At 34.7% G+C, this 15,610-nt stretch overlaps 1 protein-coding gene across 1 annotated transcript in view; it reads left to right on the top strand.

Moving 5' to 3' along the window:
* The window catches only part of Cyp7b1 (cytochrome P450 family 7 subfamily B member 1), a 92,252-nt gene that overhangs the window by 61,441 nt on the left and 15,201 nt on the right, over window positions 1–15,610 (top strand). The window contains exons 6-7 of the mRNA XM_090339672.1: window positions 7,261–7,851; window positions 8,294–8,500. Of these exons, the coding sequence (XP_090195798.1) occupies window positions 7,261–7,851; window positions 8,294–8,500 (798 nt within the window). The remainder of the gene's footprint in view (window positions 1–7,260; window positions 7,852–8,293; window positions 8,501–15,610) is intronic.

Genomic DNA, 15,610 nt, shown 5'->3' with positions numbered 1-15,610 from the left:
GGGGCATTTAGTTAACTGTAAATTTATTGCTTTTCCTCATTCTTATTTCATTGTTCTGTGGGCTCTTCTACTGTCAATGTTTACTCCAGATCTAGTTGTTGATTGATTCATAATAAATGTTTGATAGGGAAAATTCTCTGATAACTTAGAGCTGCTGTAATGCTATAATACACATAAAAGATGTCATTAGTACTTCTTTTCTAAGTGATATTTAGGGTACATATTACAAAAACAATATTCTTTACTTTTAAACAATATCCACTCCTACAATATTTAATCTCATGTTTATAATGAGTAGGCATAAAAATTAATGAATTTTTTAGCCTTCCCCTCTAATGATGTTATTATTTTTTACTAGATGTTATTATTTTCACTAGAAACTTGTAGTTGGCTTGAATAAATATTTATTTTCAGAAGCAAGAATTTACACTGACATTTGATGTTTCCATCTTAAATTCTGAGAAGTTTGCTGAATTTCTAATATCTAAATAGTCTCACCATTGTGATTCCATTTATAAAATCATCAGGAGGAAACTACAACTAAATAGGTACTATGGGTCCTGATTAGAGTTTACGTAAACTCCTGCTAAGAAATGCTGATAATGAGCCAAGTGCTGGTTGCTCATGTTACAATCCTAGCTACACAGAGGGTTAAGATTTGAGGCTCACTGTTAATTCAAACCAACTTGGGCAGAAAATTCTGTGAGATTCTTTTTTTTTTTTTTACATTTTTTTTTTGTCAGTACTAGTGCTTGAACTCATTGCCTGGGCACTGTCCCTCAGCTTCTTTTGCTCAAGGCCAGTGTTCTCCACTTGAGCCACAACACCACTTCTGACTTTTTCTACTCTATGTGGTACTGAGGAATCAGATCCAGGGCTTCATGCATGCTAGACAAGCAGTCTACCACTAAGCCACCTTCCCAGCTTCTGTGAGATTCTTTCCTCCAATTAACACCAAAAAGCTGAAAGTGGAGCTGGGGCTCAAGTGGTAGTACATCATCCTTAGTAAAACAACTAAGGGAAGGTGCTTGAGTTCAAGCCCCAATATGGGCATAAAAAAAGAAATAAAAGAAAAAGAAAGACACAGAAAGGAGAGAAAAGAGAAGAACAAAGGAAGGAGGGAGGCAAGGAGGGAGGGAGAGATGGAGGGAGGAAAGAAGAAAGGAAGAAAGAAAGGAAAGAAGCAAAGAAGAAAGGAAAAATCCTCATAATGGCACATCTTTAGATAATATGGACACAGGGTGTTAAGAATGAGAAAGATAATGCTGATCTTCCTGCGTTTGGCAGATCTATTTAATTGATACTCTGTTCAGAAAGCAGTGGCCATTTTATATCTCATTTCTGTAGGGCTGAGATTCAACATGAATGTACAGAATAATGCTTGTGGGTGAAATGGAGATTTGGAATTGAACTCCATGTCTGCAAATGTTCTCCTACATAATTGTTGTCTATGTAATATTTGTATAACAAGAATACTATTAATAGAATCAATAAAATAAAAGGAACTCTTAGCAGATATGATACTAATAATCAAGTTGCCAACTAGCTCATGTCGAAAATAAAGAACAAAGTTTTCTCCTCTTGTCCCACAATGTTACTCCAATGATTACACATTTTTGCATGATTAGCAAATGATTGTCATCCCCCAAACTCTCAAAAGATATGAGTGTCATCTTAATAAAGAAATTAAAAGGTACATCTTTTCATGAGAAACAATGAAATTCATGACCTGTCGTGGAAAGTAGTTCTCTAATTGGTTTTGTGTGGTGGTACAGTAGAATCATTTTCCTTAGATGTCACTCCAGCAAAAGTCTACTGTATATCATTGTCAGCAACTAGTGAAATCTCCCTAATAAGAAGGGGAGAATGGAAAGGTGCTCAGTCTCTTAAAATAGAAAGTTGGCTCATATTCCACTCTCCTACAAATCATTTCAATTTAAGAATAAGAAAAATCTCCTAAACAAAACAGTGAGATTAACATTTTATTTTATAATTATAGAAAAATAACTTGAACTTGAAATGCGTTTCATATTTATTGACTAAGAATTTGTGTTCTGAGTAGTCAAATTGGTATCTGAATTTCCATGGCTATATCGCTAAATGGCACCAAATATTACACTTAATACTATCAATATTCAATTGATACTGATCCATATGTAAAACTTCTTGGGTATAACACATCAAGATGAAAAGATGGATTTGTCAACATATTTTGAATTATGTAGATTTATCTTCCTAAAGGTAATTTTGAAGGAAAGGGAGTGACCATTGAGTTAGTAAAAAGGATTATGCACAGGTTATACAAAAATGATAGAATTAAAAATCTTCAAAGGAAGCCCAGTCAGTTCCATAATAAAGAGCTGAATGAAATAATTGGCAAGGTAAGCATTGAAAATGTAGGGCCTATTTCAACTGTAAGGCAAAAGAACGGTTTGCTATTATATTTCTACAGATATGAGCCCCAATTTGACATGTACATTTTGGACAAATGGAAAATGAAATTGCTTAAATCAATATTTCAGCGTAGCTGTTGACAGTGTTTTCTTCTCTCTTGAAAACATGGCAAAGGATATTGTTTCTACCTTGTGGTCTTTGTGAACTAAGCAACATGCTTGTTGACACTTGGCATTCATTTGCATAAAATCACAATGGGGCCAAAGTTAATTTCCCTCCAAGAATTTTTGCTTTCAAAATAACTTTTGAGAAGATTTCCTTTGTTAGGAAATGTAAATTCATTTTCCAAATGTATATGTGTTTTCCTGTCTGATTAAAGATCACAAAGAAACTCTGGTTTTGCATCTCACATTAGCAGATGGTGGACAGATGGTTTAAATTAATATTAATTTTGGAAAACTTAGCTTAAATTGTTTATACTGAAGATTAAAAGTTGGAGAGTCAGCTAACATCTCTAGGGTTATTAGTACTTCCAAGCCCATTTGAAAAGTAAAATAAAAAATGTCTAGCCATACCTTAGTCAGGTAAAAAGTAGAACATAATGCATCAGTGTTGAAGAAAATCAAGAATGCAGATAAAATCTGCTTTAAATATATATTAAGAATCATTTGTTAATGTAAATCCAATTTTTTCCATATTCAACATTTATTCTTTTATTCTAAATGAATGTCATATTCTTCTTATTGGGAGGAAGAAAGGGAGAGAGAAGTTGAAGGAGGGAGAGAGAAAGGCAATTCATATTTCTATTGACTTGTTGACAAAACAAAACTCTGATATGCATCCAACTTGTAGTTCAAGAGGCCCAATAATAGGGAGTTCATGTGTTCACTATGGGTATATTTTTGTCTGTACACTAAGATTTTGATAAATGTAGACAATTAATTAGAAAAAAATCAAATTATTTTCTAAATACTGTATATTTCCACATCATACCTTCCATACACTCTAAATTTTGAGGAGTAGTTCTAGTAACTTTTTAAATACTTAGCAAAATCTTTTTATTTGCTAAAAGGAAAAAGTATGAATCACTCCCAGTACAAATGCATAACATGGCCTAAAATTATATCTTTTGCAAAATAAGAAAGTGACATTTTCCCCCAATTATTTGTCAGGTAGATTCTGACTGTATTATTTAGCTAAGCCACAGTGGTAAACTAGGTAATATGAAGTTTGCCCAAAACCAATTGAGGAGGGAGGAAGAGCGGGAGGGAGGGAGGGAAAGAGAGTAAGAAAGGTAAGGGGAGCCCAGTTAACTTTGAAGAAGACCTTTAATATCTGACCAAAATAAGTAGTTACTTCTACCTTACTCATTGCTGGTTGCCTGGCTATATTAAATAAATCAAGATAAACTGGAGAGAATACAATTCAGGGCATTATGATTCAGTTTTAGAAATGTAATTCAGACCATTTACCTGTATAGTTACAATTTAAACACCATTTTAAAATTGTAAGAACAAAAACTCTTTTGTCCCATTTCTACAATATGGGTGAAACATATCTTAAATGTCTATGCCAAATTGAATTGCATTTTTGGTGATGACACTTGAGTTATAAATTGCAAATGGAAAGCCAGGCACTGATGGCTCACTCCTGTAATCCTAGCCATTCAGGAGGCTGAGATCTGAGGATCATGATTCAAAGCCAGCCTGGGCACTTAAGTCCATGAGACTTTTATCTCCAATTAACCACCAGAATAACTGGAAGTGGTGTTGTGGCTCAAGTAGTAGGGCATTAGCCTTGAGCTGAAGAGCTCAGAGACAGTGCCCAGGCACAGAGTTCAAGTCCCATGACCGATGAAAAAAAAATACAAAAGGTATTTCCTCATCTAGGAAAGCTGTACTCATTCATATAGACAAGGAAGCTGATGAAGTGAAGAAAAGAACTAACCAGATATTTCAGTTTTTAGGATCATCTAAATGTCATGTATACTATACTGATTAAAAGTTATCCTTAAATATTAGCAACATGGTATCTCTAATTAGAAGATAATACTGTGCTAGGAAAGAAGGTACAGGGGAAATCCTTGTTCAAGTACTGTCACTAAAATGGCATCTGAATCTTTCCTGCTTAATGTCTCTGCTTTCCTCCGCTTACTCCCCAGATTAATGCAGGGATTGAGCGAGAACTCTCCAAGGTCCTTATCAGGTTTGTGAAGTAGACCAGTTTCATTCATTAGATGCCTCCTTACAAGAATCACTTGATTATCTATTCAAAACTAAAACCTCACCATCCGACATTATGTATCAAAATCTTTCAGGAATCTGTACTTTGAGCAAGCATTGTAAATTTGTAATCAGTTAAGTTTGGGGGAAAAGGTGATACATGGCAAAAAAAATATCTTCAGCTCAAGGAACCCTTAATGAAAAACTGAGGGAAACTAAATTTTACTTTCTGCTACTGTTCCAAAATTTTTTCACCTTCATTATATCTCTGTGTATCATTCTATCTCTGTGTATCATAAGTTGTTATCTGCTCTTGTACGTTTCCTTCCTGCATTCAAGGATCTGACATGACCTATCTGTGTATATAAACACTTAATATAAGAATATCCAGCACCACTGACAACCAATCTTCCATGTAAGTCCCTGAGAGATCCCAAAAGATGAAGAAGAGGGAATCTCCCCCCAAGAGTCTACGGAATAAGAAGATAGCATTTTGGTGAAATCCGAAAGGAAACTAGGCAGCAAGAGAAGCTGCCTTTCTTGTCCAAAGGTGACATTGTAGGGCTCTAGAGAAGAAGGAAAAAGGTGGACAATGAATCAGAAATATTCCAGACATCTTCCCAATCCAAATCTTCCAATCCTTGATTAAATTGTCCAGACAATCAGGTCTGACAGATGCCTTCCTCCCTGCACCTCATGCTCACCTTTGCAATACCATTTAATACTTGCAAGCAAATATTAGCTGCTTATATGCCAGAACCATTTCCTGGATGATTTCTTGGGTTCTTGAGGAAAGAACAGCAGTAATAAAGAGTTGTCAATAGCCTAGGTTTTCAAATACTTAAGAAGAATGGAAAGATAAACTGCTACAACCTTAGCACACTATTAGGCACTCATAGGAGAAAAATGAGTTATGACTATTTACATTTCTGTGTTTTATACCTTCCACTGTGCTACATGTTCCCCATCACAGTCACCTCAAGAAGGGAAGATTAGCATTTCTTCTGTACCTTCAGTGAATGATCTTCTTTTTTCTCCCTCCGTGTGTGTGTGTGTATGTGTATGTTACTGGAATGCGTCTCTTCAACTCCATTTGGAGTTCAGAAAAACAATCTGACATATTAAGTGGCATATTAAATTTAAATGTGTAAAAATAAAAATCTGCTTAGCATTAAAAAGAATTCCAAACAAGTGTGAGTATCTTAATAAATGTTAACATTTATTTATGTTAATAATAATGTTAATAACATTTATTAATGTTAATGAAGTGATTAGATAGTTTGTTAGTCACAAATTGGTATGCGACTGTGAACAAGTTCCCAAATCTCCTTGGGCCAGTGTATGCTCATGGACTCTTTCCTGGGCCAACAGTGACAAGCCAGAGAAGGTAGTCCAGGCTACCGTCTAGCATGTTCCCATGGCTTTCTGTTTGTCATCATAGATAGAAAAACCCTGATCTTTCCTTACTGCCTGACTTTAATAAAACTTTCAGAAGTCTCAAAATAAATGAAGATGTTGTTATCTATGAACTATTGTTAGCATTGTAGTATATGTTTCCTTGAAAATTAAATGCTTATTTGTGAGGACAATGTCATGTATTTGAGCTAAAATTGCATCTGACCAAAACTAAGGTGATATCAGACATGAAAAAATCCTTTTTATCAAATGTAAGTCATCAGTAATGGCATCTGACCAATTTATTATCTTTTCTTGGGACAAAATTCAAGTGTTAACATCAAGAAATTGTAAAGAAAAATATGTTAAGAAACTCTAGGACATGGAAACAAGAGGCTTATTGTTTGTGATTGTTGTTCTTAATATACTACGTGTAGTTATTTCTTTTCTCTTTTTTTCCTCTTATGGTTAATCTCATGTTTCTGACTTTGTTACCTGGTATATTGTATATACATTTACTTATTTATTTGAAATAGGGAAGGGAAGGGGGGAAAACAAGATGATTGGGAGGGAGTGGGGGGAAGGAAGTAGGGACAAAAACATGAGAAGGGCTATCAATGTTCGAGAAATAATGCAGCTAATAACTGACCAATGTAACTGTAACTCCTCTATACATTACCTCAACAAAAAAATAAAATAAAATGAAATTTAAAGAAATTTTTAAATGTTTGGATACTGTAATTAAAATAAAGATTGGGCCAGGTGCGGTGGCTCATGCCTGCAATCCTGGCTACTCAGGAGGCTGAGATCTGAGTATCATGGTTCAAAGCCAACCAGGGTCCTAAAAGGTCCGTGTGAGACTCTTATCTCCAATTAATCACTAGAAAACAGGTATTGGATCTGTGGCTTCAGAGGTAGGGCAGTAGCCTTGAGCTGAAGAGCTCAGGTACAGTGCCCAGGCCCAGAGTTCAAGCCCCATCACCAAAAAAAAAGAAAGAAAAAAGATTGTATATGTCTTATCAATGGTAATTTAGAACACCAGTAAAAAAACTTCAAGTTTCTAGAGTTTTTCACACTGTCTTCAATTTTTAATGAAAATGTACAATAAACTTCTGAATGAAAGAGACTTTTATTAAACTTTGCATCTTGGATAACAAGGTATTTGTATTATAAAAATATTTTCAACCTTAGGGTAAGTATTTTGGTTTGGCTATCAAATGAACTTATATTCTTTTTTTTTATTTTTTAGGGAAATATATAACCTTTGTTCTGGACCCTTTTCAGTACCAGTTACTAGTGAAACATCACAAACAACTAAGCTTTCAAATGTTTGGTAGAAAATTAGGAGCAAAAGTATTTTCTGTCAAGAAGTTGGTTGAAAACAATGACCTTCACCGTGAACTTCACGGTGTCTATCAATATTTGCAAGGCAAACCTTTGGACACAATCTTTGATAACGTACTCCAGCATGCAAAACAAATCGTTGAAACACAATTAGGAGAAAATAAAACTTGGAACACAAGCCAAATATTAACATTCTGCAGGTCGGTAATATTTGAGATCACATTTGCGACCATATATGGAAAAATTATTGCTGATGACAGCAAAAAAATAATTGGTGAGCTAAGAGATGATTTTACAAACTTTGATGACAAGTTCTTTTATATAGCATCAGACATACCCATTGAATTTATAGGCAATGCCAAATCTCTGCAGAAGAAACTTATAAAATTTTTCACCTTGGAAAAATTAACTCGCATACAAGGATGGTCAGAAATCGTTCAACAGAGGCAAAATATCCTGGAGAAATACTATAATCTTAAGGACTCTGAAATAGGAGGTAAGGACTTTCCTTAAATAAAATAATTTACAGTACACCTTTGAAATAAAAAGATAAGATGGCGACCTTGAAAATTTTTATGCTCTTTCTAATTGGCTAATGGTAAAATGTTTTACTCCGAAACAACCCTGTATGATAATTGATTTTTTTTTTGCTGAGGTGGTAAAACAAGATACTTAATGATGATAATGAAAAAGAGTATAACTAAGCTGCATTTACCCCTCTTATCTCATCCCCCACCTTCTTGCCCCCTCCACATACATATTACGTTTTAAACTATTCTCATTAAGCAGAAAATTAGACTTCAGAAGCCTATTGGTTCTCATTAGCATGCACTGATCCTTGGCTGGGTCTGTGTCCTAACATCTTTTAATTAGCACACTGCAAATCTAATCAGTGTAATAAATGCTATTAATCTTCCTTTTCACTTATTTTCTCCCAGCACATCATTTTGCCTTTCTCTGGGCCTCTGTGGCAAACACTATTCCAGCTATGTTCTGGGCAATGTATTATCTTCTCCGGCACCCAGAAGCGATGGAAGCCCTACGTGACGAAATTGACCATTTTCTTCAGTCAACAGGTCAAAAGAAAGGGTCTGAATTTTCTATCCACCTCAGCAGAGAACAATTGGACAGCCTGGTATACCTAGGTAATTTATTTTTATCTGTTATAAAGAAAAGAAGGTACCTCTCTACAAACTCAGTTTATCACTCATAGCTGTTTACCAAGAGGTGGAGGACACAGCTGCCTAATTGACATAATAACACCCATTTACATCAATTATAAATTATGTAGTTTATAGCTGTAGATACACTCATTGCATGTAAACATTAAGTCCTAGGTAATTAACTATGCAAGGTATGCAAAAGGCTAAACCAAAGCTTTGCAATTATTTAGGGGTAAAAAAAAGTTTATGCCTATTAAGTCATTTGATTCTGAGCATCTGTTAGTGTGCTAATGCTTTCCAAACACTGCAGCACTATCTTGACAAGAAAAGGATTTTGTGATTGAAAAGAAAGTCTTTCAGAGAGGCAACTTTTGTGCAAAATGTGTTTATTCTTCCTTATAGTGTTGTTAGTGTATGGTTCTCAAGAATACTGTAGAAATCCTTTACTAGAATTTAATGATTTAAAAACACACAAAAAATATGAAAGGAAGGAGGGAAGAGGAAAAAAATCCTATACCAACTACTCCTTCTAAAGCAGTTATATTTTATAATATATTAACTCACTGATTAGATGTTTATTGTCCCTATTTCAAAGGCATTTAAGATCTGTAGGGCAAATAGGTCGTGTTTTGTTTTGTTTTTTATTTTTTTGTCCTTCCAACATAGGCCTGGACATGTGTGATGTGAGTTCTTGATTGTTGTGGACTTTATTCTCCTTTACCACCTTTGAAGAGACTGTTTTAAATAATGTACTGAATTTATATTCCAGGTTAAATTCCACATTCGTGGGTTTATGTTTTCTCTGAATTAATAGTTCATCCAATGATACTCTCCACAGTATTCCAAGTTCCTTTGGACAAATGCAAAAAGAGTGCTTATATAGTTGTCTTGTTGCAAACATTTAGGGGTAGTATTTTAGCCTACATTGGCCTTCATTTTTTTCAAATTTATTGTTCTAGTGAAATCATTATACTGAGTCAACTATTTTCTTTTTTAAATTTTTTTCATGTATTTTTTATTGTAATTAATAGAAGGGTTACATTATATTCACCAGATAGAAGGTGCATTACTTCACATACATTGATACCCTTTCTCATGTCATGGTCCCCATGGCCTTCATTTTTTATCTCTTAAATATATTCTGGTTTCTTCACTGGCAACTTCTGCGAGCCAAGGCTTTCTCAATATTGGCCATAGTTTACCACCAGTTGACATTGAGGAGAATGCTATATAAATTGCTCCCACTAGTTACACTAAGACTCAAGAGTGTCAGAGACGGTGGCAAAAAGTGTACCTCGATCATTAAATAAAAATGTGTCACTTTGTAGTTTATTGTGTTTCACATATTTTATACTTGTATGAAGAATTAAAATAATTTGAATATTATTAAAAGCTAAATATTACTTTATTTTTTGAGGAATTTTTAAGGAGCAAATACAAAAAACTTACATAAAATCAGGGTAGTTGCCTCCATTTGGATATATAGTACTTTTCTGAACAGAATTATTTATAGTGTCTGTGAAGAAATAGGCTGAATTTTCCATATAAAAACATATACGTTCCATTGTATTTTCTTAAGACTATGTATATGCCAGGAAGTAATACAAATAACCTTTTAGGAATATGTCTTTGTACTCTGCAAGCATTACTCTAAAAATGTATCAATTTTTTTCTCTCTCTCAACTCCTTGTTACGGAAAAAAAGATCATTTTTTACTAATTTTTTAAAACAAAAGTGAATTAATTTGATCAGAAGAAATAGCAAAGTGTAAGGCTAATAATTTGGATCTGTTTGAATCCATAGTTTTCCTTTCATTTGGACATTCTTGTAGCCCTTATATATTTACAGCGTTGTTAGACCAATCCATGAATCACAGAGCCACAAAAATCCCCTGTGAGCTGAGATCCACAAGAGCCAGCAGCCAGAAAGCCTCATTGTGATCTCTGTCACCAGCAGAGGCCAGTGCTGTTTATTATGAAAACGAAGCTCGCTGTCTTTTGGGATATATATATACATATGTATATATGTATATATGTATATGTGCATATGTGTATACGTATATATATTTTAAATACATTTTTGAGTCAATTACACAAGTAAGCTTTGCACTTAGTCATAGTACAAACATGACTATTTCTTTGTGCTGAAGGAACATGCACTGTAATGTGGAAAAACAAAAGTCAGACAAGGTATCTACAGTGTATGACAAGATATGTGCTATTCCTTCTCATCTCTTTATGAAAGAAGTGAATGTATTTTTGATACAATCTCCTTTTTAAAAGGGGGTTGTGAATTTTTATCATTATGAGAGAAACTATCACAATGCTAAAATGAATGCTGCATTTTTTTAACTAGGAAGTTTGTTTTTGGTTTGGGTTTTTGCCAGTCCCAGGGCTTGAATTCAGGGCCTGAACATTGTCCATGGGCTTTCTCAAGTCTAGAGCTCTACTACTTGAGCCACAGAACTACTTCCAGCTTTTTTTCTATGTATGTGGTACCAAAGAATCAAACCAGTGTCTTCATGTATGCACTCTACCACTAGGCCAAACTCCTAGCCCAGAAGTTGTTTTATATTAATATAACACAAGAGATTGTTCTTTATGCAGAGATTTGCATGCCAGCACACTTTGACAATGAAGCATCATTGAGAAGGGAGTAAGGATGCCATAGTCTGTAAAGTAATTCAAAGTAATCATTTGTTACAGGAGGTTATGAGAAATTTGGGCTTTTATCAGTCTTGAGACTCTCTCTTTAAAATCAATCTGCTCTTTCCTTTCAGATAAAGAAAACATTAGTTTTTTTTTATATATATACTTCATGTGTCTTGTTAAGTGAAGATTCTGTTTATTGTGGCTTCATTAAAATGGTGTACCTATTCATGTTTACACTAGATCTCTGTGATTAAATTTAAATAAGTATAATAAGGTTTGAATAACTGGTAGTTGGAGCTAAAAATTCAAATAGGAAAGATGACTATAGAAAGGGAGTTTGGAAATATTAAAGAAACCTGTTTTAAAGTATCAATTTTTGGCTGGGATGTAGCTCAGTGGCAAAGTGCTTGCCCAGCAAGTTCAACATCTTGGGTTTGATTCCCAGTACCAAAAATGAAAAGAAAAAAAAATACAATTTTTCTAGAAATAAGAGCTGGGATGAGACATGCTTTAGAACTTTGGATTTCAAGTATAGGTCAAGGAAAAAGAAAATGGAGACCCAGAAAGATGAAGATAAGCTAAATGTTGATGCAAGAGCAATGCTGTACAATGAAATTTTTGATAAATTGGTAGCTAATAATTTAATGTCTATTATTTCTTATAAGATACCTGATTAAAGTATGTAAGCAATATAATAGTACAGAAGAGAGATTCAGTAAAGATTTTCACCAAAATGATATTCAACCCAGATAACATCCCTGCAAACTCCATATTAGACTTACTGTTTTTCTTTTTTGATATTTTATGAACCAAACAAGCATCATATCCAAACCTACCCATGCATTATTAGAGAAAAGATGTTATCACCTTAGTAAAAACATTGGGAAAAATTAATCATAACTCCTGAAAAGCTGAGGTAAATTTCAATCCTCTATTTGTCTTCAGTGGTATATTCTGAATTTGACCGTTGCAAAAATAAGTGTTTCTGCTATTATTTTCTACATATAAGAAAGTAGGTATGGTGTTAAATCACTTGCCTAACTAAGGGTATGGAAGTAGTAAAGGGTGAGAGGCATGAATTTTCACTCAGATTTTCTGGCCACAGCCACATCTTTCTCCTCAAACCTGTCTGACCCCAAATCTTTTTTTTCCTTATCCCAAATGAAAGAGAGGAGAAAATTCTATTTAGATTAGGCAAAGCCAACCATGGTATGCAAAACAATACTGGAAATATGAGCTACATCAAGATAAATTATCCGTAACTTCAGGATAAGATATTATGGAAAATCATGTTTGTGTTTATTTCATTTTTACTGTGCTAAGGATTGAATGAAGTGACTCGAATATACTTGATAAGCATTTTATTCCTGAACTATGGCCTAGCCTCATATTAATATCAATTATGAGTATTTTGTCCTAATTCTTGGATAATGGGGTTCAAAAAGATTAGATAATCCAAACCACACAGTTGAATAACACACTTAAAAGTTAATGCCAAACCTGTCTGACTTCAAGGCAATACAGCAATCATTGGCACCTCAGGCAAAATTGCTCTAAAAAGTACATCAGAGATTTTGACCAATACTTTTTACAAGATGCTTCTTATCACTGTCTCTCAAATCCTCAGATTTTGTGGTTAAGGATAAAGCTAGAGTTCCATACTGCCATAACACCAGGAGTGCTACTTATGAGTCATCAGTGGCCTATGAACAGAATGCAACTTTCGTGGTGTAAATGAAAAAAAAAAAGCTAGAGTTCCACATTAGAACATTGCTGATGTTTGTTAAAATAAAAGTAAAGCTTTCACTTTAGAATAGCTTGATGCAGAAAAGTCACAAAGATGATAGAGTTCCTTTGTGTCGCCCACCTCAACAATTTCATTTGTTCCTACCATTCTACATTTCTGTGATGATTGTCATGATTTTGTCAATTATTTGGAAAAGTAATCATTCAATATTATAAATGACTGTGTATTTGTAAACTTGATAGCTTAACTAATTCAGATTATTGTGAAGCTGCCTAAAGTCCTCTCTTCTGAAGAGGAAATAAATGAAATATAAATTATATTCCTGATAGGGATATTTTTTATGTGTACAAAAGATAAAATCCAGATTCCTGTATATGATAAACCAGCATTCTCCTATCAACTTCCATCCCTAACCATGTGTGAGGCCCTTCAAACTGGAGATGGGGGAAAAAAATATCTCTTTTTCCAAAGAGTACATCAGAAACTCAGGCATGGAGGTACTGAGATTTTTATGTTGTACAAAAAAATAAAAGTTGGGTTTTTTAAGTTAAAAATATTGATTTGGATGTTCATCATTTTCACTGTAGCATTTAACTAAGACCAAGCAAGAAGAAACATGCTAATTGAAATGGAACTCTAATGCCAGTTGTAGTAGCCAATTATTCTATCTATAAAAAAATAACTGCAAGGGCATAGAATGAAGAAATGGGAGGCTTTGTAGAAAATGGGCTCAAGGTGATGTTTCTCAGCCTTTGTTTTCTTGTCTAGAGAGATTACAAATTTCTCATCCCTGGCATCCCTGGTCCTGATTGCATTGTTCTGAGGTAAGGTTAGATAGCTTGAAAATCTCCCTGGATGAAGAGGCAGCCAAGTTCAAAACCACTAATTTAAAGGTTTTAGTGGATCTGATTCCATTGGTTTTGAGATTGAGTGCTGAGAAACTATGGGATGTCAGAAAGTTTAAAAGGAGTCAGTAGAGACACTATTTTGAAAATTCTATTCCTTTTCTGCTCCCATAAAACATTACTAAATGTACATAGGGAGCACAGAAAATTTTGTTTGGGACACAGAAAAAGAGTTCCTCTTTACTCATCCAAGACAAATAGCACATTCAATTCTAGGACATTTTTAAGAGGCATACGAAGCAGTTGACTTTTTTTTCTTGTAGTTGACTTCTTTTTTGACATGTTAGAAGACAATAGCATTATGTATGACACACAAATAGGAAATGCATAACATTTTTAAGGAATGCAGAAAGGAATAGAGAAAAGAAAGGGAGGAAGAAGAGACAGTAAGTTACACAATATTAATTTGGTGAATGATGTTTTAAGCTTTTTGTGACAAATAACTGGTGAAGATGTGAGATAATGCCTACAATAATGAGACTGATAGAGCCACTCCACACTGTGTGGACAGCATCATTTTGTATGTGAAAAAGTTATGATTTTTATTTGCCATTATTAAAATAATTTTTTGCCAGTCCTGGGGCTTAAACTCAGGGCCTGGGCACTGTCCTTGAGCTTTCTCAAGGCTAGCGACTTTTTCTGTGTATGTAATACCGGGTAATCAAACCCAGGGCTTAGTGCATGCTAGGCAAGCACTCTACCACAAGGCCATGCTCCTAGGCCCTCAAATTAAATTTTAAAACGAAATTCTTCAGTATCTTAAGTGGGATGTTGGGAGAAGTCTTATTTATATGCACCTTCTGACCTTGAAATTCCCAGATCGCTCTATGCATGAAGATCAAATTCATATGTTCGAGTCCCCTTACAGACAGCAGCATAGGCCCAAATGCTGTGAGCACAGTAGGGCCTTAGCAAATGCTTCCTGAGTATATACATGTTGGCTCTATATTTATATGCTTAGCAGTGCACTAGAGGTTATGTCTGAATAGCAAAGCAAAGGTAAACAATTTGTACCAATTCACAGTTATATTTTGACCCTTTCAAATAGGGTTTTGTTGAGCCAAAAAAATTGTGAATTTCTTTTTTTGCTTCAAAGTATAACAATTTCTTATTTACTTTGTCATGTGTCTAGAGATACACTTTGTGAGCCACACTTCATTTCATCACACTTTCTGGAGCACACCATCTTCCTCTTTCTCCTTTCCCATCGACCTTTTCTTTAACACTGTCCACATGTTCAGGCCCCAATGACTGCATCAGGGCCTGGTTTCTCATTTCATTCCAGCCATCCCAGCTATCCACTGATCGCCATAGCTAATCAGATGGAATGCCAGCCTGCACCAATCATTAAGATGACCCAAATTAACAGCCTGGTCATGTCACAGTACGTTCATTCCACAGACAGAGACATGGCCTAAGTGTGAGGCAAAAACCCGGGTGTGCTTATTTGTGTTTGCATTGTTCCATGCATTATTGATAGTCATGATCCGCTTTTCACTTTAACTGTGCAAATGAGAATCCTCTGTCAATTATTCCAGGCAGAATTGAGATCTATGGACAAAAGGGAAAGCGTATTTACCTTTTTGCCTACCAGTATATCTTTTCATTGACTGTTTTCCTCAGTTATGGAGAAGTTCAAGACTTCCCTGGCCCTTTGCTCAGATGGAACATTTAACCAAATTAGCTTCATTTTCTGAAAAGAGAAAAAGTCTTTCCTAGCCAGGTGATGCTGATAGTTGAGGCTCAGAAGTGCTCATTCACTGTGGGAATTTTGTGATCCAATTTTCTT

Source organism: Megascapheus bottae, chromosome 9 (assembly GCF_031878675.1).
Source record: "Megascapheus bottae isolate mThoBot1 chromosome 9, mThoBot2.hap1, whole genome shotgun sequence".
Taxonomy (NCBI): Eukaryota; Metazoa; Chordata; class Mammalia; order Rodentia; family Geomyidae; genus Megascapheus; species Megascapheus bottae.
Note: the sequence above shows the minus strand (reverse complement) of the source record. Positions and strands in the feature narration are given on the sequence as shown.